The sequence below is a fragment of the Cibotium barometz genome, chromosome 4 (genome assembly GCF_041138505.1).
Source record: "Cibotium barometz isolate CiBa-2024 chromosome 4, ASM4113850v1, whole genome shotgun sequence".
NCBI lineage: Eukaryota > Viridiplantae > Streptophyta > Polypodiopsida > Cyatheales > Cibotiaceae > Cibotium > Cibotium barometz.
Genome location: NC_141049.1, coordinates 7879124 through 7903848, shown reverse-complemented (window position 1 = coordinate 7903848; position 24725 = coordinate 7879124). Strand labels below are relative to the sequence as shown.

Below are 24725 nucleotides of genomic sequence, written 5' to 3'. Positions count from 1 at the left end.
CCAACAATTCCTCACGTTGAATATAATCATAGGCTTGATGTTCATGCTCGTTCGAGCTCTAAAAGCTGTTCATATAAACTTGAGAAAGACATGCATACGAACAAGACATGCTATAGAAATGGTATGGGTTGCAGTGTCCACCTTCATTCAAGCGCTTCTGGAAAGATGTTTATACGTGAACGAAAGGACACACGTTCTTTTAAAGTACATTGATAACGCACAGGTGCAAGCAATCAAGAGGATAAGGGTACCCAAGCATTCTAGTTAATTCTAACCAATGTACAACCTTCATCTCACGTATAAAAAAAGCATTTTTCAAATAAAATTTTCAAGAGCTGAAGGTTTTTTTTTCCCTACCTTCAAATTAATATTTTAGAGGTATTATTTTGAAACATTTCGTAAGAATCACTACGTGGCAACGAATGTCCGAGGCACCTTGTGACAGTTAGCAAAAATTGAGAGCGTGCATGGAGCCTACGTCGTCCATCGCGAGCAACAAGCTGATGGGCGGAAGGCTACTCCTGCAGCAGTTCCGGGCGCTGCTACGCAAGAACCTGCTGTTGTCTCTGCGGCGGAGGGTGCCCACGGCCCTGCACCTCACCTCCTCCTTCTTCTTCATCATGCTCATCTTTGGCGTGGACAGGTCCATCAAGAGCAGGCGCAGGACTACCACTGCCTTCAAGGATCTTCCGGACCCCCCTTCCTTCGCCGTGACGCCCATCCCCCCTTGCGAATCCGGCTTCTTCATCAAAAGCCCCTGCTACGATTTCGTCTGGAGCGGTAACTCTAGCTCCAATGTCGTGTTCATCATCGACCAGATCATGCAAAACAACCCCGGCCGTCCCATTCCCCCAAGCAAGGTACTCCGAATCTCCTTTCTTGCACTGTGCCAGAGGCAGGACCATGTGAATGTGCTTCATTAAATATACATGACATAATAATTAAGGGTGTATACAAACTTGATCCCTGCTCGGGAGGGTGCCCGCGGGTACCAGGCAGGTAGCTGGTTTCGTGGGTCCTGCTGAGCGTACACATCGTCCACCAGGCAGGTAGTTGGTTTTGCGAGTCCTGCTGAGCATACATAACCTGCCTGTGGCCTGTCAATAATTTAAATGCGGCATTGTAGAATGAGGGCACCTTTTAATTTATGTTGAGAGATTCAATGGCAGGGTTTGAACTGAGGACCTGCACATTGCCAGCCTGGGCCAACAGCGCTTGGGCTAGAGCCTGATGACAGTGGCTGGTGCAATTCCAGGCAGATGCTTACTAATGATTGGCTGAGTTTCCCATCTAGTGGCCGGGATTGGGAGGCCGGCTTTTCAAAACCTTTTTTTTTTTTTTTTCAAGAGAAGATCCTTTCATTAGTTCAAGAAGAAGCCTGCTAGAGTGGCAGCGTGCACTGCAAAAAATGCAGTCACAATATATACAAAAGACATGAAAAGGGAAGCTCCCTCCATGGCTGGCCGCTCTCAGAGGGAGGCTACATCAGAGGGGGAAGGGAGGAAAGCCACACTGGGGGCCTATAATGCCATGAAACTCCTCCGTCCTTTCTAGGAAGGGTCCGGGCATCCAAGCATGAAAGAATGTCTCTCACCTCTCCTGCATGCAGTCCGACTCACCGGTGAAGTGCTTGAAGTGCCCACTCAGGGTGTGAATGAGAACCACTCATATGGCTTGGATGGTCTCCATAGGTGTAGTCACTCCATCAATGGTCTCGTTGCAACAAGCATGCCAGATGTGCCAAGCTGTAGATGAGCTCGCATTGCGCGTCTTGGGCTCCCATGGTCGAACTGAATTAGTGGCCATTGTAATCATGGATGCAGAGATGGGTGGGAAATAGTGATAAGCTGCTCCCATCATTCTCATAAAATAGGGCTGCCCTGATTCAGATTGGGCTGGTGATTATGACACCTCAGTGTCCACAAGTGGGACTTCCTTTTTCCTTGGTAGCTTATGTATATCCTCGTTGAGCAAAAAGCAACCAACTACGGCCATCTCATTTTGTGAAGCTGAGTACAGAGTAGCTTTCACTACCATAGTAGAGTGTGTATGGTTGAGGAGATTGATGCCAGATCTTTGTGGTGTCAGTAGACACCCACTCCCATTCTCATTGCTCACAATCATAGTGCTATGGCTGTGGTAAGGAATCCACTTTTTTTTTTTCAGAAAGAGACTTCTATTAAGTATGAAAAAGACATACAACAATCACAGCTATAAGCCGGAAAAGAATAGAAATATGTAAGGTGATTTCAACCATTGAGGAGCATCATGATGCCATGAAAGACCTGTGGGACTAGAGGAAAAGAAAATGCCATGGTCCTACTCCTGCATAAATATCACATGCTTTGCCTGCGCAGAACGAGAGGACCCTTGAATACGAGCCCAAGTAGCCATAAGAGTATGGATGATATTACCCCATATAGTATTAATACACTCAGACCTAAAAATTTGGACACCCTCAATAGCCTCCGTGCATCTAGCTCTCCAGATCTGCCATGTTGTAATACTGGCAACAATCTCCCAACTGGTGTCAATCCTCTGTCCGGGAGGTGTATAATCAGAGTGAGGGACGTCCTGTAATAAACCATGTTGGGCAATACCTCTACGAATGAAAATAGCAGAATCTGTACCACTGTCCTCATAAAATAGCTGCGGACCGGACTGGGAGAGCCAAGCAACTGCCCCCAAGTCACATGCATGGCTTGGCCACTCAATTTGCCCATAAGTTGAGCTACAAAGCCCCAAATCTGCTGTGTAGTGCTGCATCCCCATAAACAATGTTGTATAGTCTGAGAATCTGCCACATACCTAGGGCAGGAAGGTGCTACATCGAAAACCGATCTCCATTGATTGGTGGGGAGACCACCATTTAAGGAATCCACTTTTCCATGCTCGCACCAAGTATATAAAGATTCATCAGAGAGGTTACATGTAGGGGAGATGAGCTTGATCTATTGTCCCACACATGACAGCATTGCAAATCTGTTTATGAAGGCGTTTGAAGCTTTTCGCAAAGCTTTAGGCTTACCCCCATTTGGAGAGTGACTTGCTACCTTGTACATGTTCACACTATCACTAAGAGGAGATCTGTAGGATTATATACCTCTCATGGATCTAATTTTTTTTAAAATAGAGTTTTAAAGAAACTTTGCAAGGATTGATTCAATTCAAATAATTCATCACATACCACATGCTCCACATATTCAATAAATGAGTAAAACACAAATATCATAAGAAAATACTTAGCTCACAAAGCACGACTCCAAGGTTGGGTGCAATCATCCTTCATATATATGGCCTATTTCCCCACACGAGTATTTACAAGATACTTTATTCCAAATTAGGCCATAGCTTCTAAAAATACAAAAAGATCATTTTCTTGCACGACACTCTCTTACACTTAAAATAGAGTGTCCATAAATTGAGGCTAGGGTTTAAAGCATATCACACTTTACAAAAATCATTAAAGATCAAGTCTATGCTTGATAAATTAAGGCTTTCCAAATAAATTAAAATGTGCACAAGCTATTACATGTATATACAAAGCTTGTTTTCAAAAATGATGTTCCAAGTATTAAATTTGTGTAATTTCTCCTCAATCTTCAGAATCCTCTTAACCTATAAAATATCCAGCAATAAATTGGTGAAACAAATATTCCATGAGTATACAAATGATAGCCACACACATATTTGCTAGGCGTAAGTAACTCGGGAATCACTCCTCCGTACAAACCAACTGAAACAAACATTGGAGACCCCAAACATACATCAATATTCACTAAACGTATTAACATTTATAATGGCATCACCCATGATATTAACATAATTTGGCTTAACGCAAAGATAATCCAAGCGTCCCCGAATTATCTAAGAGGATAGCATAATATTTTTAAGAGCTTAAAATATATTCCCATAACATTCCCTCTTGCTTGAGTTTGCAATTTCCCTCAATTGTCGGTTTGTTGAAAAGAACGAAGGATCTTAGGAAAAGTATGAAAATATTTCTCAAGCACCCATCTTGCATCTTCATGAGGATGATTTTAGAAAGTTACTAAATATTTGCTATATTGGTTTCTAGTTTGAGTTGATGTAATTTGATGATCAATGATAGTGTCTAGGAGTAAAACTTCTTCCTTACCTTCAATAAGAGGTGGTTCTTCATACACTGGATGAGTGGGAAGTGATCCTTTGAAAGGTTTTAACAAGCTAACATGAAATACATTATGAATTTGCTAATGAGAAGGTAATTCAAGTTTATATACAACATCATTAATTTTGTGAATCACCTTAAAAGGTTCATATAAAATCTTGGAACAAGCCTAACAGTTGGGAATTTTTCAACACTCTTAAGTCCACGCTTTTCAATTCTCAAAAGTACATAATCTCCAAGTTCAAAAGATATGGCTTTACGTTTACGATATGCTTTCTTAACATATTTTTCTTGAGCATGAGCAATAGAATGTTTTACATCATTAAAAATGCTACTAAAATTGATAGTGAATAGATCAGTGGTTTTGATTTTGTGGGAAAGTCTAGTTGTCAGAATAGGTAAAGGTTTTCCGTACACAATTTTGAAAGGTGCTCGACCAATAGCTGAATGAGGAGTATTATTGTAAGCAAACCGGAGAAAATGAATGTACTCATCCCATAAATTAGTTTGTTGGGCGACATAGGCTCTGAGTATAGTACTATTAGTAACCTCAATTTGTCCATTCGTTTCCAGATGGAAAGCTGTGAAAAAATCTACTTTAGTGTCTAAGTTGGAGAAAAGAGTGATCCAAAGTTACTACAAAATCTCGAGTCTCTGTCAGAAACTATGACTTTTGGCAATCCGTGATGTACAAAGATTTGTTTGATAAACATATTCGCGGCTTGTTGAGAAAAAGTTTTCTTACAAGGTAAGAAATATGGTTGCTTACTCAAGTGGTCAACTATCATCTCTAAATCATATCATTATGACTTGATGTAGTAGGCAAACCTGTAATGAAGTCCATAGCATCATGGTATGAATAATTACCAATAGGGTTTCAATTATTGTCTCTAAGCTTAGTCCAAACTTCAGTAAAATTTGGATCCATATCATAGGATTCTCTCTCATAGGACTCAATGGTTCACTTTGAATAACAGAAATGTTGTGAACACTAGGACGTCTACTTAAAGCATCTACCACAACATTTTCTTTGCTTGGTTGATATTGAATCATGGGTTGAAAACTTTGGATAAATGAAGCTCATTTGATATATCGATCAGAGATCAGTGGTTGGGTCAACAAATGACGAGCGAATGCTTTGCCGGTCTGTGTTGATTAAGAATTCAGATCCCATTAAATAATGTTTCCAAAGTCTTAAAGTATGAACAACCGCATCTAATTCTTTGTCATATCAAAACTTCCTTCCCTGATTGAAAAATTCTCAAGCACTGAGATCGCTTAGCTCCTCGAACCTTGGCCTGCACCCCTCCGCCTCTGTGCCTGTTTCGCCCTCATCCTTCCTCCACCACTGTTCGCCCCTGCCTCTGCCCGCCCTTCTTCCTCCCGCTGCGCTGATTCGTCTCCCCTCCTTCCTCTGCCTCATGCCTTTGCGCAGCCCTTGTTGTGCCGTCCTTCCCCCGCCCAACTTCGCCTGTGTGTCCAGCCATCTTCCCCTCCCCCTTGCTTCCCTTTTCTTTTTGCTTTTCCTTTTCCACCCTCCCTTCCTTTCCTCCGCCTCCTTACCTGCCTCTTCCCCTTGGTTCAGATTGCTCCTCATCCGGGTTCAAATCGACCTTTTTCTTTGATTAGCATCATGGCTAATCATTCTCCCTCGTCTGGGCGAACCATTGTTTTTTCGAAGCTGAGTTCGCGGTCCTCTTCGCTAAAATTGAGAAAGACTCCAAAACCACCCTCATTGCCAGAATCTTTGGACCTCACCCTTCCCGTCTCTAGGCTCGGGATTGGGTCTTGGTGGCTTTGCCTTTCGACATCGCTCCACACTTTTGAGATGTTAGGCTACTTGGAAGAGTTTCTTTCAAGTGGATTTTGATTCTAAGGACGCAGCCTCATTAGGCCCGAGGAAGGTTTTTTTTCTTCCCTACTCTAGCTATTTTGACCCTGTTGAGGAAGATCGGAACCGTTTCCCAATTACTCTTAGATTCCCAGGTCTTCCTCGTGCATATTGGTCTATGCTAGATGCCATGGGGTCCGCCTTTGGGTTGGTTCTTCAAGTGTCCCCCTTCCATGCCTTGCCAACATCTTCTGCCCAGGTGGTCACTGCCTCGACAGATGCTGTCCCCAGGGTCATGGTTCTTGCCCGTGACAGTGAGGTCTTTGAGGACTATGTTTTGCTTCTGGGCCCTAGTGGTCCTTTGAAGCAATGTATGGAGATTGCAGGTAAACCCGATCAGTGCCGGGTCTATCACCAACAGGGTCACTTTGCTCGAGATTGCCCTCAGGCTCGGGGTCGTAGGAGGCCTCACAAGCGTGCTTCTCAGGCGCCACCTCCCTTGGATCCTTCCCATCCAATAGTCCGCTAGGTGTGGCGAGCTGTCTGTCACGCCCACCCCCCTGCTGCGATTGATGGGAAGACCTCCTCGGATCTTGTACCTCAGATAGATGATGTTTCTGGGCAGAGGGATGTATCAGCTCATGTAGCTTTGTAGGGAGATGATATATCATATCAGGATGATTTTGTTGAGTCCTCTCTACTTGGAGGGGGCGATATGCAGGATGTTCAGCGCAGTGGGGATCATGTATTGCAAGATTTTCAGCATGATGCCATTGCCCTTGATGCCCCGCAGGGTGCATAGGTTTCTCGTACATATGCAGGTACTGTGCAGGGCCTCGGACATATGTAGGTTTCTCGTACATATGCAGGTACTATGCAGGGCCTTGGACAAGGGCATGTTAGTGGACTTTGCCCCATGGATTATCCCATCCTCCAGCATTATGAGAGGCGTCCTCAAGCTGCCCATCGTTTTCTTAGATCGAGGGTCAAACCCTCTTCTCTTTAATGAGAATCGTCTCATGGAATGTTTAGGGCCTTGGAGGGATTCCCTCCAAGGCCTCGTTTTCTTAGAAGAGGGTCAAACCCTCTTCTCTTTAATGAGAATCGTCTCATGGAATGTTTAGGGCCTTGGAGGGATTCCCACCCGTGGTAGGAAGCGCCTTTTGAAGGACCAGCTTCACCTTGCTGTTACAGGAGGGTCTATGGATATACTTTTGTTGCAAGAACACAAATTGGATAGATCTCAGTGTGGCAAAACTGGTAAGATGCTTTCTGGCCACACCTTCTGGTCCTTGGCTGTTGGGACTAGAGGGGGTGTTTGCATTTCAGTGGTAGCATCTCTTATGCCTCATGTTATTGGGCACCACGTTATCTGGACAGCCTTGGAGGCCTTTTGTTTGACAACATGAGCTACTATCAATTGGCATAAATCAGTTGGTTTTTGGATCAGTAATTCTCCTCTTGCAGATTGGGGTACATATGTTGGTTTTACTTGGATTGAGAGAGGATGCTCTACCAGATACCTTGGTTGTCAGGTGGGCGTTGACATCTCCCCTGCACAACAGTTTGAAACCGATCCCGTCAAGTGGGAAAGACTCCGTTGGACACCCACACGCGTAATAGCACAACTTTAAAACCACAATTTGAAATGGACAACTTAATACAACTTGAAATTGAAATGAAATGAAATGGAAAGATGGACACCAGCACTGCGGCCGGAACGGGCCGACCCCCCCTCAATATATGATATATTTATTGGGAGTATTTAACAAATACAATGCTCCATGGGTTTTTTTATAAAACTTAAGGTGGAGTTAACACATGGTACTTGGCTGGCTCCCCACGATTACATGTGGGTGGCCAGTTCCAAGGTGGGTTGGGTAGGTGCCCATGCACCCACCCCCACACACACTTAAGTGGGGCTCCCCACCTTGGCCCCTAAGTGGGTGCCCAAAGGGGGTGCCCACTATTTAACCTTATAAAACAAAAGGTTAGAATATGAAATATTAAAATAACATGTGTCATATACTTACCACCTGTTCACATGCACTAAAACTCGTCAGAAGACAAAGTAGACTTCACGACTCACTGGCAGGCGTCCCCGCTCAGTAAGTAACACGTCAAGCAGGCAAACACAAAAATACAAGCCATGCGAAAACAGTTTCAAACATGCAGAACATGTGTGCATGTGCAAAAAGTAACATGGACATATCTCCCGTTCATGAAACAAGTACAAAATATCTGTCGGCACAAAACTGGCACGACGTAAAAACATAAAAACCTGGTCTTCCTATGGAGTGACAGTCCCATAGGTAAGACACAGTTCTAGGCACGAGTTTCCCTATGGTGTGACAGTCCCATAGGCAAAACACGGCACGAATACTGGCTCTTCCATGGCGTGACAATCCTATGGGTCGAACACAGTCCAGGTCATACACGGGTGGCACCAATCTGGCTCCCGTCCATACGACACCATCCTGCTAACACACGGGTGGCACCAGTCTGGCTCCCGTCCATGTCAGCAAAATATTGGCCTCTTCACATGAGACACCGGCCTGGCCTCAGGTGAACAAGACGCAAAAACTGCAGATGGACCAAATGGTCGGCCAATTGGTGACATTGTTCCAGTGTTCTTAAGCATTAAAAGCAAACTTCATCACTGGAGTAGGAGGAAGCTAAACTTGGCCTCTAGAGATTTGGTGGTTAACCAAGTTTTGCTAGCCACGGCTTGGTTTATTGCTTCATGCTGGATTTTTCATAAAGGCTGCATTGGCTAGCTTCGTCGTCTTATTCGGAACTTTCTTTGGTCAGAGCTTGATGGAAATGCACACACCAGGGCCAGAGTTGCTTGGGAAACCATTATCAGGCCTAAGTAGAAAGTTGAATATCATTGACCCTGAGGTGCAATGTAAAGCTTTGCTCTGTAAGCTTGTTGTTAGGGGCTTTCTTCCAGGCACTGAGCTGTGGAAGGACTTTCTCATGCAGCAGATCACGAAGTGTGTCCCTGTTTGTGGAGGTGACTGGACTCTCAGCTCACGCTTTTTTTTTTCGGATGCAATTCACCGATCCCCTTCATCCCCCTTGGTTAGGTCCCTCCTACGGGCCTGGGACTGCTTGAGGAGTTTTTTGGAAAACATCCCCCCGCGTTTAGTGGAGGAAGCTAACCGGTAGCCCATTCTATGGAATGATTTGATCTTAGATGTGCATGGTAGGCCTCTTGGGGCAGCTATGCATATTCTTTGGGTTGGTTGGGAGACCCTATGCCCCACAGTGCTGGCTTGGAAGAGGCTTCAGAGCCTCACCAAGGTGCAGAGATTGGATTTCACGCAGCATTTGAGAGGCTCTAGCCGGAGGATTGCATAGATTGATGCAGCCATTCCCAACCACTGGATTACTGGATCTTTTTTGGAAGGTCGTCATCATTCTTGGTTTGGGGTTTTTTTTGGGACAGGTGTCCCTCTTCAGGTTATGGGTCTCTCCTTGCCTAGGGAGGATAATGTACCGGTCTTTTTTTCTGTATATGATGGATGGCAGCTAGAGAGATGTGATGTGCAGGACCTTATTGAGGGCCCCCAGATTCTTCCAGTCAAAGTTGTTGGTAGGTTAGGGAAGCACGTCTTTGTTGACCCCCCTACCCCCCCAGGGATGATCACAGAGTGTTAGCCTTTGGTTGTATGGTGGCTGCCCTCTCAGACATTTGCATTGGGACCCCGGTTAGTGGTCTTAAATATATAACTTTTTTGGAGAATCTGTCAGAAATTGCATTGAAGATGCCTGCCCAAGTACAGATGGAGAATTTTTCATCCTCAATATCTTGTCTTTACTTGTCGGAGGAGGGAAATTTTAAAGTGAACTACCTTCATATGTATTCTTCTTCTTGTTTTGCTCTCTTCATTCTCCCAGCTGCGCACTGCTTTCCTTCATCCTTCTACTCTAATCTTTCAGTTCTGTATATTTTCTAAACAATGGCTATATAAACCATTGGTTCATATCATGGCGGTCATACCCTGCATCATCGGAGGACATTGACGAAACACTTCAAAGGCCAAGGAGACCTAGATCATCAGTGTTTTCTGTACTTATCTCCAACACAGTCAATGAACAGAACCAATGGACACAAGTTCAAATAACCAAGGGAACCTGGGTGCTTATGCAAACCAAGAAAGCGAAAACATACAAGTAGCAAGAACATTTTCATAACGTCATGGAAGGGTAGAATCAAAGACTTCAAGATAGAGAGCGGAAGGACAACTATAAAGGAGGTGCTTGTGCAACATGTCTACATGCACAAACGAGCTTGTACTTAGCAGAGAGGATCAATCATCCTTGCAACCACATAAAATAAATTATAATCCTCTGAACCTCAAAGCAATTCATTATTGTTATCAGTATTAATACGAGTGGAAGGATGCTTATAACCCTTTGAAAAGCATGCCTTTTTTCAGTTATACGGTGCGGAATGCCAGACATCGTATCTTGGGACACATTTAGAGTGTCCCTACTCTTAGACCCCATTGGGAGTCTTACGGCATTTTGTTTGACATTCAGAGGGTATTTTGGCAGAGATTGTTGCATTCTTATAGGAAGCTACATATTTCCTCCTTTATCTGGGTTTCCCTTCATGGTGGTCTGGCCACCAATCAATGGAGGTCTGTTATTGGTGCTTGCCCAGCATGCCCTAGATGTGGAGTAGTTTCGGAGTCAGTTTACCATTGTTTATGGGAATGCAGGGAAGCACAGAGGGTTTGGTCTGCGATTGCACCCCTCTTTGGTAGGATTAAGAGGGATGCTATCATTTCTTTTGGTTCTATCATTTGGTTGACACAGTCTGGGCCTCAGTTGAGATTCGAGGGGACTCATAGGAGCTTGGCCATTATGGTTAGGCAAGGAGTTGCTTGGCAGTGTTGTCTTCAGGATTTGCCACTTTCACACTTTGTATCTCCGACATAGAGGTTAGACAGTTTTTGGGAGATTATTGCTAGCATCTCACCTTGGAATATCTGGAAGGCTAGATGCACTGAGGCCATTGAGGATACTCCCGTTCTTGTTTCTCAGTGTCTTTGCAGGATTTAGAGTGATATTATTCACACCATTATGGCTACCTGGGCCAGAATCAAGGGATCTTCGAGAGCTGCGGAGAGGAAGCGCGGGTAGTTTATGAGAGAGTGGGACATTGGTATCTTTTTCACATCCTCTCATTCGGGACCCTATTGGCAGCACAGGGTTCCTGATTGGTTGAGATCTTCACCTTGCTTGCTGTGAAATCTCCATTTTGTAAAATTTTTTCATACTTAATAGAAGTCTCCTTTCTGGAAAAAAAATTCTTTGTCATATGTACTATAATTTCTTTCTACTGGTTTAAGCTTACGACTTTCATAGGCAATTGGATGTCTATCTTGCATATGAACAGTATCAAAGCCTTGCCCACTTGCATCAGTAACTACAACAAAGAATGGTCGTTGAAAATTTGGTACTGTAAGAATTGGTGCATGGGTCAATGCTTTCTTAAGTTCAGCAAAGGAATGATCATGTCTACTAGTCCAATCAAAATGTCTAGTTTTCTTAAGAAGTTAGGTCAAAGGATGTGCAATGTATGCAAAATTTCTAACGAACCTCTTGTAGTAGCTACATAATCCAAGGAAAGATCGGAGTTCGTGAATATCACGTGGTCTAGGTCAATTAGCAACGCTTTCGATCTTTTTGGGGTCTACTCGAATACCATCAGCAGAAACAATGTGTCCTAGATATTCAATTTCTTCTTGAAAGAATTTGCTCTTTTCAGAATTGACATAGAGCTGATTCTCTTGAAGAAATGAGAACACTTTTTCTAAATGTTGTTCGTGCTCTTGACGATTCTTACTGAAAACTAAGATATCATCCAAAAACACTACAATAAAATTTTAATATTTCATGAATAGTCTATTTCATCATTCTGTTGAAAGTAGCCGGAGCATTAGTCAAACCGAATGGCATATCTAAAAACTCATAATGACTAGTTTGGGTTCTGAAGGCAGTCTTGAAGATATCTCCTTTGTTCATTTGAATCTGATAATAACCAGACTTTAGGTCAATCTGTGGAGCTTATCTAGCAAGTCATCCACTCGAGGTATCGGATATCGATTCTTGACGGTAATCTTGTTTAGTGCACGATAATCGATACATAGTCGATATGTTCCATTCTTCTTTTTAACGAGAAGAACTGGAGTACCGAATGAAGAATTGTTGGGTCTAATCAATTCTTTCTCTAATAGTTCTTCAACTTGTCTTTGAATCTCCTTTTTCTCAAGCATGTTGACTCTATAGGAGCGGTGAGTTATCAGGAATTATCTCAATTCTATGGTCTTCTCGACACAATCTTGGTAACTTAGGTGGTAAATCATCTATGAAGCAATTAGAGAACTTAGAGATGAAAGGATCATGAGACACAATAAAGCCTTGAATTCTCAATAAAGCATGAATTAAAAACTTACCTTCATCTGAATAGTCGGGATCAGAGTTATCCTCTTGCTTGAAAGAACATCTTCATCTTCTTCAATAACGTTGAGTCGAGCCATCGATGTCGAATTCTTCTTTTTGTTAGGACAGTCTTGCGCGAAATGTCCTTCCTTCTTGTGATATTTGTAACATCTGAAGATTCGATTCTTTGGTTGACCATTCGAGGGTTTGTTGTTGTTGTCCTTCTGAGTATCTCCTTTAATCACATCTTTATCCTTTTGCATCTTGGATTTATTAAAAGTACTAGAAGGGAAATAAGATTTAGTAGACTTTGTAAAAAAGATTTATCCTACAGCCTGAAATCTCTAGATATAGACGTTTTAGGTTTTGAGTTTAAAGCAAGGTCCATAACAAAACTAAGGTTATGTGGATGAAACATATTAACGTCATTTCTAATGGTAGATTTAAGTCCAGTAATGAATTTCCTACATTGCTCTTTTTTCTAGCTTTTATTTATTTATTTTAAAAAGAAAAAGAAAAATCAGCCTGCTTATTCTCCAAATTGATTTATGGAAGATCTAGAACCCTCCATTATAGAATTCTTCTTGCTGCAGTGGTTTAGTAATTGGATTTTGGGTCCCAAACCTCCTTCAAAAGCTGCTTCAATCCATACGGTTGGATCAAGGTGAGGCGTATGAATTTGGAAAAACCACTTTTGAAGAAGAAGGTGGTTTCATGGTTTTATGGAGAGTGGTTTGCCACCCCTTTTTTATCCTTTGGTCTATGCCCCTTCAATAATAGAGTGCAACTCTTCAAACCTAATAGAGTGCAACTCTTCAAACCTTTGAATCAAGCTTTTAAGCTTTCAATTCTTGTCTCCATCTTCCTAGATGTGGCTCTAATACCATTATCATGCATCTAATTTTCTAGAAAAAAAGAGTTTTAAAGAAACTTTGCAAGGATTGATTTAATTCAAATAATTCATCAAATACTACATGCTCCATATATTCAATAATTGAGTAAAACACAAATAACACAAGAAAATACTTAGCTCACAAAGCACAACTCCAAGGTTGGGTGCAATCATCCCCCCTCATGTATGTGATCTATTCCTCCACACGAGTATTTAATGAGATACTTTATTCCAAATTAGACCATAGTCTCCAAAAATACAAAAAGGTGCTTTTCTTGTACGACACTCTCTTATGCTCAAAATAGAGTGCCCATAAACTGGGGCTAGGGTTTAAAGCATATCACGCTTTACAAAAATTATTAAAGATCAAGTCTATGCTTGATAAATAAAGGCTTTCCAAATAAATCAAAATGTGCACAAGCTAGCACATGTATATACAAAGCTTGTTTACAAAAATGGCGTGCCAAGTAATAAATTTGTGCAATTTCTCCTCAATCTTCGAAATCCTCTTCATCTATAAAATAACTAACAATAAATTGATGAAACAAATATTCTAGAAGTATACAAACCACAGCCATACACATGTTTGTCAGGCGTAAGTAACTCGAGAATCATCTTTCCATACAAACCAACTAAAACAAACATTGGAGACCCCAAACATACATCAATATCCACCAAACGTATTAATATTTATAATGGCATCATCCATGATATTAACATAATTTGGCATGACACAAAGATAATCCAAGCGTCCCTGAATTATCTAAGAGGGTAGAATAATATTTTTAAGAGGGCTTAAAATATATTTCCATAACAATACCTATGTGGTAGTGACCGTTTGAATGGGGGCTTACGAGGGGCACTTTTTCCCTCCACACATTATAGAGGTTTTTTCCCCTCTAGACCTTTGGTGTGTCTGGACACCTATACTTTTACATTTCAGGTTTGTACTTAGGATACTTGTGATTGTACACATCTTATCACTTCATTCTAATATATCCACACTTCCAAGCTCTCTATTGCTCCCTGCTCTGTGTTCTTGTTGTTTTTTGTGTATTTCTGCTAAACATTAGTGTTTATCAAAACCCAACAACATTCAGGGTTTGGGTGGACCGTAGTGCTTGAGGAGGCACAGGATCCTCTGAGAGGAGCTTCAGAGAGCCGTAGTTGGTGGACCCATTGACATACTCTTCCTTCAGGAGCACCATCTTACTGAGGGTTGCACCTGTAGATGCAGGAAGATTCTCCAGGGCAGAAGCCACACCTTTTGGTCCCATGCCTTTGGCCTCTCCGAGATCCAGGGTAGGGTATGCATCTCCGTCAGTGAGCAACTCTTACCCAGCAATGATTGATTCATGCACCATAGTCGCACAGGGAGAGCGCAATGGGTGATCATTAGGATTGGAGAGGACAGATTGGGTTTCTTTAACCTCTACGCTCCGAACGCCACAGCAGGCAGAGCCACTTTTTGGAGCACAACCCGTCAGTCCTCCCCACAGGCTGATTTTTGGTGCACGAGTGTGTTAGAACATCATCTCTTGTTGTTGGCTTCCTGTTTGGTGCATCAAACTGGCAGGGGGAAGGGCATCCTCAGAAGCATCATAAAGAGAGGCAAAGATAGACTCCTCACAATGAGGAAGGGAAGTAGGAATATAAACTGCAATGATAACAAAGTTCTCAAAAGCATCACTGAGAGCAAAAGACTATTCCATAAGTAGAATCAAATCCCAAGAATCAGCAATAACAAACAAGTGATCCATGTGAAAGAATCACACCTCATAGGCAAAACACCCTCCTTTGTCTGCAAACAGTGCAAAGAACACAGGCTCGGACAAAATAAACTCTGCTTAGGATCTCTAAAAAGATCACTACTCTCCTCCAAAATCTGTAAACTTCTGTCGTCGCAGAAGAAAGTCTCCACAGATACAAAACAGCTCCCGAAACTGATCCTCAAGTGAAGTAGCTGCAGATGGCCCCCCTCTAAGTGTAGAAAACAGATTGCTTGTGGAGCTTTCATGGTACCTGTTTGTGCAATCTTTCATCTATGATCGAGGACGGCGTCTCTGGCTTCTTGGAGTTCACTCAGCATCCGATGCTGAGAGGGGGTGTTAAAACATCATCTCCTTGTTTGCTGGCTTCCTGTTTGGTGTCCTATTTTAGCCCTTAGGGCTGACCATGTCAGCTAGAGGGGTTGGTCACCCCTCACATTTTTTTCCCATATTTTATCCCCACTTTATGGAGTCTTGGGTACTTTTTTCCTAGTTGTGAGTGGTCGGCTGCGTACATCTGGGCATATCTATAGCCGGGCATACCCTCACTCTTTTTCATTGCTTAGCATTGTTTGCTGAAGTCCCTCACATACGAGGCCTTCTCCCCTCTTGCTCGGGACTCGTATTCTTGGTTGATGATATTGAGAGCAGGTCTATACTTGTGTTTCCTCTCCATCTCTCTCTCTCACTCTCACTCTCTCTCCCGTGTTTCCACTTTCCCTTCTTCCGCTATGCATTCTATCAGGGTGATGATTTTAACATGTTAGAGGTGGTAGAAGACAAACTCCGAGGAGGCAAGGATACCGTTTGAGGCATGGAGTACTTGGCTTGGGAGGAGCTGATTTTGGCTCTATGGGGACAGGATCCATGGCACTTACGAGAGTTTGGGTGCATCCTAGGGAGTTTGAGCTTCCTGAGATCAGACATGACATCAGGATTTGACAGTCCTTGATTTTGAGAGCCTATGACAGGATGGACTGGGGCTTTCTAGAGGGGACTATAGGATGGTTTTCCAATGGAGTGGGCTCGAGGTGTTTCCGGTCTCTATTCGGCCTCTCCCAGTCAGGTGCTCATTCGGCCTCTCACATTTAGGTGCTCATCTAAGGGGCCCGACGTGACAAATTTCCTCTTTCTCGTTCGGTCCGGCGTTCGGTCCGGCAGGGCTGCTGTCTTGTTTGTCCTTCCTTTTCTTGTTTGTCGCTGAGCCATGAGCAGTTTCCTCTCCACCCAAGAGACCGGTTTTAGAATGTCAATCATGACACTCACACTGGGTTGCTAGGGAGGAGCATTTTTGACCACATATTATCCTTTTGGGAGGCAGTGCAATGGGCTAAAGTGAGCAGCCAATCATATGATAAGAGCTGATTGGGGTTTTTTGAGATGCATGAGATTTTTTAGGATTGGATCAGAGGTATGTCATGCTTGTATAGTGATGCTCATAGCCGTATATTGGCATGGGGTGACAAATGAGAGCGCTTCCAGATCTCTCGATCTGTTCTTCCAGATGCCTCCTTGCCCCTTTGCTATATCTCATTGTGGCTGAGGCTAAGAATATATATCTTTAATCCATTGCATGGGTATCTGGCTTGAGTCTACCATTATGCAAAGAGGAGAAACTGAGCTTGCAGACGACCCTGCTATGTATCTCAGAGGAGTCTACCCTTATGCAGAGAGGAGAAACTGAGCTTTCAGATGACACTGCCATGTATCTCAAAGCCTCCCACATTTTCCTTTGTTCTTGTCAGATTGCCTTGGAGGATTTATGTTTAGCCACTAGAGCTCTTATCAACCTAGCATAGTGCAGAACTTGGATTTACTTGGATTGAGAGATGGAGCATTGCGAGATACTTGGGATGCTAGGTTGGGATTCATGTATCCCCTACACAGCAGTTTACACTAGTTTTCATGAGCATAAGGAAAAGCATGCTTCATTGGAGCTCTAGGAAACTAGACTTAGCCTCTAGAGCCTTGTTGATTATCTAAGTATTGCTTGCCTCAGCCTGGTATATTTTCTCCTGTTGGGGTGCTTTTTACGAGGATGCAATGGCCGGCTGTGGAGACTGGTCCACAACTTTCAGGTTTGGATGGCTACTCGAGCCAGAGTTGTATGGGAGGCTGTTATTTGTCCCGCGTAGGAAGGAGGGCTGAATATTATAGATCCAGATATCCAGTGCAGAGTCTTGCTTTGCAAGCTAGTGGTCAAAGGCTTTCTTCCAAGCACCGAGACATGCAAGCACTTCCCTCTCTCAGATCTCCGTATGTATGCCTTGTTGTGGAGGTGGAGATTGGATGCCCATCATACGTTTTATCTTCACAGAGATACAGATTATACAGCACCTTCGTCTCCCCTCATGTCATTTATTTCTAGAGCTTGGACCAGGATGAGACCCTTCCTGAGAGACAGAGACTCCCGATACGAGATAAGTCAGACAGCCCATTATGTGGAATGATCTTATTAGAGATGATTGTGGCTGTCCTTTGGGTGCATCTAGTTATATGCAATGGCTAGGCTACGCACCCGAGTCAGGCATTGAAGACTCTTCGAAGTCTTCCCATGGATCAGAAAGATGCCTCCACCCAACACCTCAGGGGAATCACAGACGAATTGAGCATATCTATCCCCCATGAGTGGCTCACTAGCACAGTCCATTGATGAGTATCACCCTAGATGCCTGATGCTTTTTCCATGATAGGTGTACTGCTGTAGGTATTACCCATGCCGGACCAAGATGAGGAGAGAAATTGCATATTCGATACTATCCTAGCTGGATGGAGATAAATGAGATGTGACACCTACGGCTTCATCCCTGGAGCTGTCCGTCGCCATATAAGAGTCGTTGGTCGCCACTCACAGAGGCAGTGGTCTATCGATACTCCCTCTGAGTCTCTGACTCATGATTCCCAGAGCTGTCCTCCGCAATATGAAAGTCGTTGGTCGCTCAGGAAGGCACCGGTCTATTGACCCTCTCCCTTAGTCTGTGACGTTCTTGGTGCCTATGGCTTTATGGTGGATGTCCCTTTGAACAAATTTCTGGTGAGTAGGAATGGATTGATGCAGCCAATCCCTCGAAGAGTTTACCTTTCTTTAGTTACACTGAGGAATGTTAGACTATTACTACTCGAACAGATTCGGAGGATTCTTACCCTCAAGCACTGGGAAAGCTTTGGGATTACTCCATAGATTAAGCAGAGATTTTCGCTTCGACGTTGGCACTATTATAGGAGGAGCCACATATCCCATTACTTCTAGTCATTGCTACATGGTGGTCTCCCTATTAACCAGTGAAGAACTATCTCTGGTGCGGATCCAGGTTGCCCTAGATGCTCGATAGCTTCTGAGACTGTACAACAGATGGCCCAGAACTACACACTTCAGGATATTCCTTGGTTACATTACGAGGCATGCCAGGTTTCCACAGGGGTTGACTAGCAGAGCCAGATGGCCGTTGAATCTCCGAACGGCTCTATTTGTAAATGTGAGTAACGGTTTCTCGGTGGGAGAACCGTTACCTTGAAGCCCACGACAGGCCTGGCCTGTGCCTCGAGATTGCTGCCCATGTCACTGGGGGTGCCTATGTCATCAAGGTTGGTGGCGGTGGGCTGCCGCATCAGCTCTGAGGGAGCCTACTGTCATGTGGATTGGGTTTTGGGGGTGGGGGTGGGGGGGGGGGGGATTCGAGCTGTTGGCTGGGGGTGAGATGCACCCTCAAACACCTGCTGAGAATGGGAGACCGCAGTGGGGGTGGGATCCTGACTGGTCACTCTGGTCCAAGGAGCAGTCTGCAGTGGGGTCACCAGGGGCAGCCGGTTGTGGCTAGAATGCTGGTGCTAACAGGCACACACAAGATGCCCCATCTCATGACAAATAATACATTGTCAGGCGAGTCCCAAGAACTCCACTTGCTGTTGGTATCGAGAGTTGTCGAGGCAAGGAATCGAGATAAACTAGGGGAGGTTCTCTGGCAAGGCTATGCACCCTGATGGAAGACCTGCCACCCTAGCGACCATCGAAGTTGTCGTCTGGGGGGTCTCAATGACTTGACCAAGGGTACTGCCGACCGAGCGCATGGAGAAGGTTGCGATACTCTTTGGGAAGACCCCCTAAGTAAACTGTGATTGGACTCAACTGCCAGGGGATCCGTTGAGCGAAATACACATGATCACTGCAAAACGCGATGGGGCTCTAAAGCAGCGGAGTCGGACTCCACCTGATTGTAGCCGTTCCCCAAGAACTGGTTATCGGAGATCTGTCCCTACTTGGCAATCAAAGCAGCTTGCAAGAGGTCCCAAATCAAGCCCTTGGCCGGTCGGCTACTACAAAAGTTTGTAGACCACGGAGGAAGCTTGTGAAGAGGCAACATTGGTCGAGAATTGCTAGAGATCCTGCTGGCAGTGGATAGCAGTCTCAATAGGGGAAGATGGGAGTGGCCATGGAGTCCTCCGAGAGGGGATGAACCAGAAATAGCACCCACAACCAAGTGAGGATCAGACGAAGACCAGGAGCAGACAGAAGGGAGGCCATGTGAAAGAAGCGGAAAGGGGAAGAGGGGGGGGGGGGGATGTGCGGAGGAGGTAGAGGGCGGGAAGGGGCTATGCATAAAAGGCAGGAGGCAAGGGCAATTGCACGAGGAAGGCACAGGGTGGGGGGAGGGTTGCATGTAGGAGGTATAGAGTGTGGGAGGGGCGCATAGAAAGGGTTAGGCAGATGGGGGGCTGCACGCAAGAAGGCAGCACAAGAGAAAGAAAGAAAGTTATATCAACATCTACAAAAGGCGAAAATGACCTATGAGACCAAAAGGATTACATCATGTCCATGGAATACATCATCATGGGTACTAAAATGAAATGAAAGAAAATGACAAGGCTAAAATGCTAGAGCTGATCCATCTACAAAGAGCAAAAGCTCACATATCATCCTAAGATATCCCGCATGGGGCGCTGCAACATGGCACTCAGAGTGGTAAAGCTGAGCTGGCGTGAGGGAGTCCTATGGTGGTGTAAAATGATGGCCCTGATACTCTTATAGCATTCCCAGTCGAGGTCGTCGACCTTTGCATAACTCGGTGGCTCTGTCCAGTGTCATTCCTCTCAGTCGGGTTCCTACATGACGTTGCTGGTCTGGGCTGCAGTAGTGGCTCCCTATGTTTGTGAAGCTCCAGAAGAAAGAGCCCTAGGCATCTTTGATCCGGGAAGTCCATGATCTTGGAGAGTGGTCCAAACCTGTCTCGGAAGAGGCAGTGGAACCTCTCCATATGTAGTGCTCCTCTGTCTCGGCCTCTGTATGGTAAAGCTGACACATCCTATCCTTTGGTGCAGCCGTCCATATCTGGCTGTCTCCACTCTCAACTAGTGGGATTAGGTGCGGATCTGGCGAATCGTGCATCTCACTCCAAATGACAGATGTGTGTCCAGACTCCATGTAGCGTGGGCGTGTGATAAAGCTATCCTCTGTCAAGTGAAGAAGGTGATCTCTGTAGAAGGCCATCTTCGTCCCCAGGGGCTGAATGGGTGAGTGCCAGGTCCTCTGTGGAAGAGGGAAAGGCAAGAAGTACCCGGGGAAGGGGGGATGGGGGGTGGGTTGCGGGGGGTGCTGCCCACGAGGCTTCGTGGGAGCTTGCTGCTCACGAGGCTTCGTGGGAGCTCACAGCTCGTTGTATGAAGCCTTCTTTAGTACTATTTAGCACTAAAAGTAGCCATGTTGCAACAAACAGACATCAAGTAGCCAAGTAAATGTGGATTGCAACAAATGGCAGCCTGATGAAGTAGTGCAGTCTTAATGCTAGGCCATCAGGCCATCTTTCTTCCCATCTATTTGTCAATATAAAATCTTACCATATTAAATAGTTGGGAACATCTGTAATGATGGTAGGCAAACACACAATTGTGTAACAGCCTAAGATGAGATAGTGTATTATAGCATGTGCAATGGGACTCCCACATCTTGCTGTTCATCAATGAGCTCACCAATTTATAAAATCAGCTTAATGCCACACACACATATACTATCTCATACATGTTGCATCAGCTACCTAAGAGCGTGGACTATGTCATCTTGGATGGACAATACCAGCCATCTCGGAGTTTGCCCACTCATCATCTCCATATCTGTAAAACCTAAGACGAGCTATGTACAAGAGCATAGGAAAACACTTGAAAATAAGAAATTCTGTGTATATTTTTGAATTTGTTTTTTGCACACTTTTCCTTGATAAATCTTATTTTCTCCTGGGCCAGTAGCTCAGCGGTAAGGGCTTGTGACTCGGGGAGGGAAGGTCCTGAGTTTAAATTCCCACAGGACCCCATTGGTATTGTGGCTGTTTTGAGACCACTAGTTGAAACGCCTCAAGCAGGAAGACCAAGCCGCCTATAAAAAACTTGTGGCTATAGAAGGATTTACTCATGGAAAAATAAATCTAAGTCTAATTTTCTCCTCACTAAAATAAAAATTTAAAAAATTATACAAGCACTATGATAAAACCATGATTTTCCAACTGCCAATTATTATACTTAATGTTGAACACTATTTTGGGAGCTACACTGTGTGTAGGTGTTGGGCTTCAATGCAATAGCTGATGTGGAAGACTGGCTTCTAAAAAATCCATTGAGATGCACCGGAGCTTTGCATATGGAGGAAAGGAGCTCATCTGTTATTGCATATGGGATTCAAACAAATTCTACTAGTAAGATGGAGCGTGGCTACTATGAAGATCCAGTTTTCAAGTTTCAACTTCCTCTACAGCTAGCAGCTGAGAGAGAGATAGCTGGATTCCTTGCAGGAGGTAGGGTTCTTTGCTTTTAATCTGAGTTATCATTTTTTGTATATACTCTGCCTTTCGTCAGGCCATCTTGAAGTGTTGGTTTGCACTTTTAGGATTTCTTTTGTATTCATTTTTTTCTTGTGGGGTTTTATATCATATATTTTGATGTCGGTGTTTGAACTCACCCCATTGTGGGCAACAGGGTACTATAGATATTTAGGCAAGGGCCTAAAATTTGGAAAATAACCTAAACTTTCCATTGGTGTATATTTGGGCAAGTTCCCAACAACCGTTAGGAATCTTTTAACATCAAGTGCTTATTTGCCAACTCATAGGAAAATTTTCCAACTAGACGAGTTCAGTTTGCCACGTGCCATCCTTCAACATAACTATACGTTTTCATGTCTAACATGTAGTGTTGTCCTTTGCCTTCAAATCAAAGAGGAACATGAAATTTTGGACAACCATGAAACTACCCTCTTTTTGAAGCATCTTGAGTGGTATCAAATGCCTTTTTATTGCCTTGTAGGAGCAGGCTCCATGTGGAATTTTGTGATGAGATGGGTAGCTAACCTAGGATCCACTAGGATTCCAGGACTGACTATCAATGACGTTGGGGTGGTGGATTTTCTCAAAACATTTTATGTTAATAAACTGTTGAGTAGACTTCTGCCAACAAGGGGTGGTTTGGCTGCAAGAGCGGCAATAGCTAGCCAAGTTTTGCTTGCCCCGGCATTTTGGTTCCTGTATGGGATAGTTGAGGAGATTGATTATAAATTTTATGAACTTGGTGCTGCACCAAATAATCAAAGATGAAGCTGCTTTGGAAACCTTCCAGGCAATTCTCCTTCCAAAGAATGTGAGGGGGATTTGGTACCAGTTATTCCAATGCTGTGTAAAGAACTGAGTGAGTTGATGGATTGTGGTGAAGGGACTCATCAGGGAATCATCTCTGAAGCAATCATCTAATCTTAAGTACATTTTGTGCTCATAATGATTTGATGTGAGACTGGACTCCATACCAATTATTCCACTGCTCTGTGTAAACGGTTCTCGCGAGTAAATTGATGGATTGTGGTGGCGACTCATATCAGGGTATTGCCCCTAGGGAGAGCCGTCAATGTCTCCACCATCTCCTTTGCTGTGAAGGGAGTCAATAAGAAGGTTCAGAGAGCGGGGGGAAACCACCTCTCTCATATGTCGCTAGACTCTCTCACTCGTGTCCATCACCTGTGGGGATAATGGGGCGCCTATAAGGAGGGATCGGAAAAAAATCAGTGGCAATGGCTCTCAGATGGGGGGGGGGGGGGGTGTTAGAAACAATAGCTCCATCCTGGCCATGCAACCTGCGAATACCATCTGTTTGCGTATGGGGCCTGCAATCTCAAAGAAGTCCCCCATGACTCTGGCCTAGGGTCCAAAAGGAAGCTCTGGCATGGTACTTGTACTCCACCCTCCTTTCCTCCATGGATCTTATCTCTGTACAAGCGGTAGCAAGCTGACTCTCAACCCATGGGCTATTGGGGGAACTCTCCTGAAGACGCTGTAGAGAAGCAAGACCCCTCAGGCTCCTCTCCTGCTCACGAAATTCCTCCAATTTGCTCTATGCTACCTCCTGAAAAAACCGTTGATCTCATCAAGGCCCACATCGAAGGTGCACGCAACCTGCGAATACCATCTCTGTGCCTATGGGGCCTGCAATCTCAAAGAAGTCCCTTGTGACTCCGGCCTAGGGTCCAAAAGGAAGCTCTGGCATGCTACTTGTACTCCACCCTCCTTTCCTCGATGGATCTTATCTCCGTTCGGGCGGCAGAAAGCTGACTCTCAACCCATGGGCCATTGGGGGAATTCTCCTGTAGACATTGTAGAGAAGCAAGACCCCTCCTTAGGCTCCTCTCCTTCTCATGAAATCCCTCCAAGACCCCTCCTTAGGCTCCTCTCCTTCTCATGAAATCCCTCCAATTTGCTCTATGCTGCCTCTTGCAAAAAACCGCTGATCTCACCAAGGCCCACATCCAAGGTGCACACGGCAAAACTTGAGATAAAATCTAGTCCCGCCCATATCTGCTCTATCCTGCTTACAGTCTCGGGGTCCTGTATGAGGCTGTACAGAATCCTAGTGCTTGGATGCTTGTCCTCCCTCCAGGGGTCCTCTAAGGACAAAATAACCGGAGCATAATCAGAGAAAGTGGTGTCCTCCAAGATGCCGATCATGCCCCCTATGACCACAAGCCCATTTATTCCACATAGAATCTGTCAAGTCGTGAGAGGTTGGGGCCGGTGGTTCTCCTATCGGACCGCGAGAGGCACAAGCTCTCGAGACTGTGCCCAAACTCTGATTGATGCCAAGGGTCCTGTCCCCTGAGTGCCAAGATCAACTCCTCCCATGCAGAGTACTGTGCACCTAAGATTGTAGTTGTGCCTCCTTCGAGTCTGTCCTCTGTTGACTTGATCATGTTAAAGTCTCCACCCATGCACCAAAAGTCAACATGAGGAAGGGCTTGAAAGTTGACGGACTGTACTCTAGAAGATGGCTCTGCTTGCTCGGGGCATAAACATTGAGGAAGCCCACATAGTCCTCTCCAATCATAATGGTAATCTACTGCGCTTGTCTAGAGACTGACACTTGAGCTTAGCACTGCCGCACAAGAGCTACTCATTGATAGAAATACAAACTCCTCCCTATGCCCCAAGGGGCCGAAAGAGGGAGACCAAAAAGTGTGGCTCCAGCCTGGTAAAATCTTCCCGCAACAACGGGTACGCCCCTCGGAAAGATGGTGCTCTTGGAGGAATAGTCAATGGGTCCCCCTATTGTAGCTCTCCTCTGAGGACGCCCCACCTCTGAAAGCATTGGGGCCCCCCTAAACCC

At 44.6% G+C, this 24725-nt stretch overlaps 2 protein-coding genes across 5 annotated transcripts in view; one reads left to right on the top strand and one right to left on the bottom strand.

The window, feature by feature from the left end:
* Positions 1-397: 397 nt before the first annotated feature.
* Positions 398-24725, top strand: part of LOC147638848 (ABC transporter A family member 11-like) — a 103366-nt gene continuing 79038 nt past the window's right edge. For 3 of the 4 annotated variants that reach the window (XM_086785131.1, XM_086785139.1, XM_086785127.1), the window contains exons 1-2: positions 398-860; positions 21646-21877. In XM_086785131.1, the coding sequence (XP_086641257.1) occupies positions 468-860; positions 21646-21877 (625 nt within the window). In that variant the 5' untranslated portion in view covers positions 398-467. The remainder of the gene's footprint in view (positions 861-21645; positions 21878-24725) is intronic. The other variant, XM_086785147.1, reaches the window with a different exon arrangement.
* LOC147638849 (uncharacterized) lies at positions 3439-12732 on the bottom strand. The gene is made up of 2 exons (XM_086785159.1): positions 12452-12732; positions 3439-3618 (listed from the first exon to the last, which is right to left on the bottom strand). Exons 1-2 carry the CDS (start codon positions 12698-12700, stop codon positions 3529-3531), a joined length of 339 nt encoding a protein of 112 aa, XP_086641285.1. The 5' UTR covers positions 12701-12732; the 3' UTR covers positions 3439-3528.

What these genes read in the sequence shown, in the direction of transcription:
- LOC147638849 (XM_086785159.1), bottom strand. Translation starts at nt 12,700, where the DNA reads ATGCAAAAGGATAAAGATGTGATTAAAGGAGATACTCAGAAGGACAAC. An exon ending in TCCCGACTATTCAGATGAAG is followed by an intron (nt 3,619 to 12,451) that starts GTAAGTTTTTAA and finishes GATATTTTATAG; the next exon opens with GTTAAGAGGATTCTGAAGAT.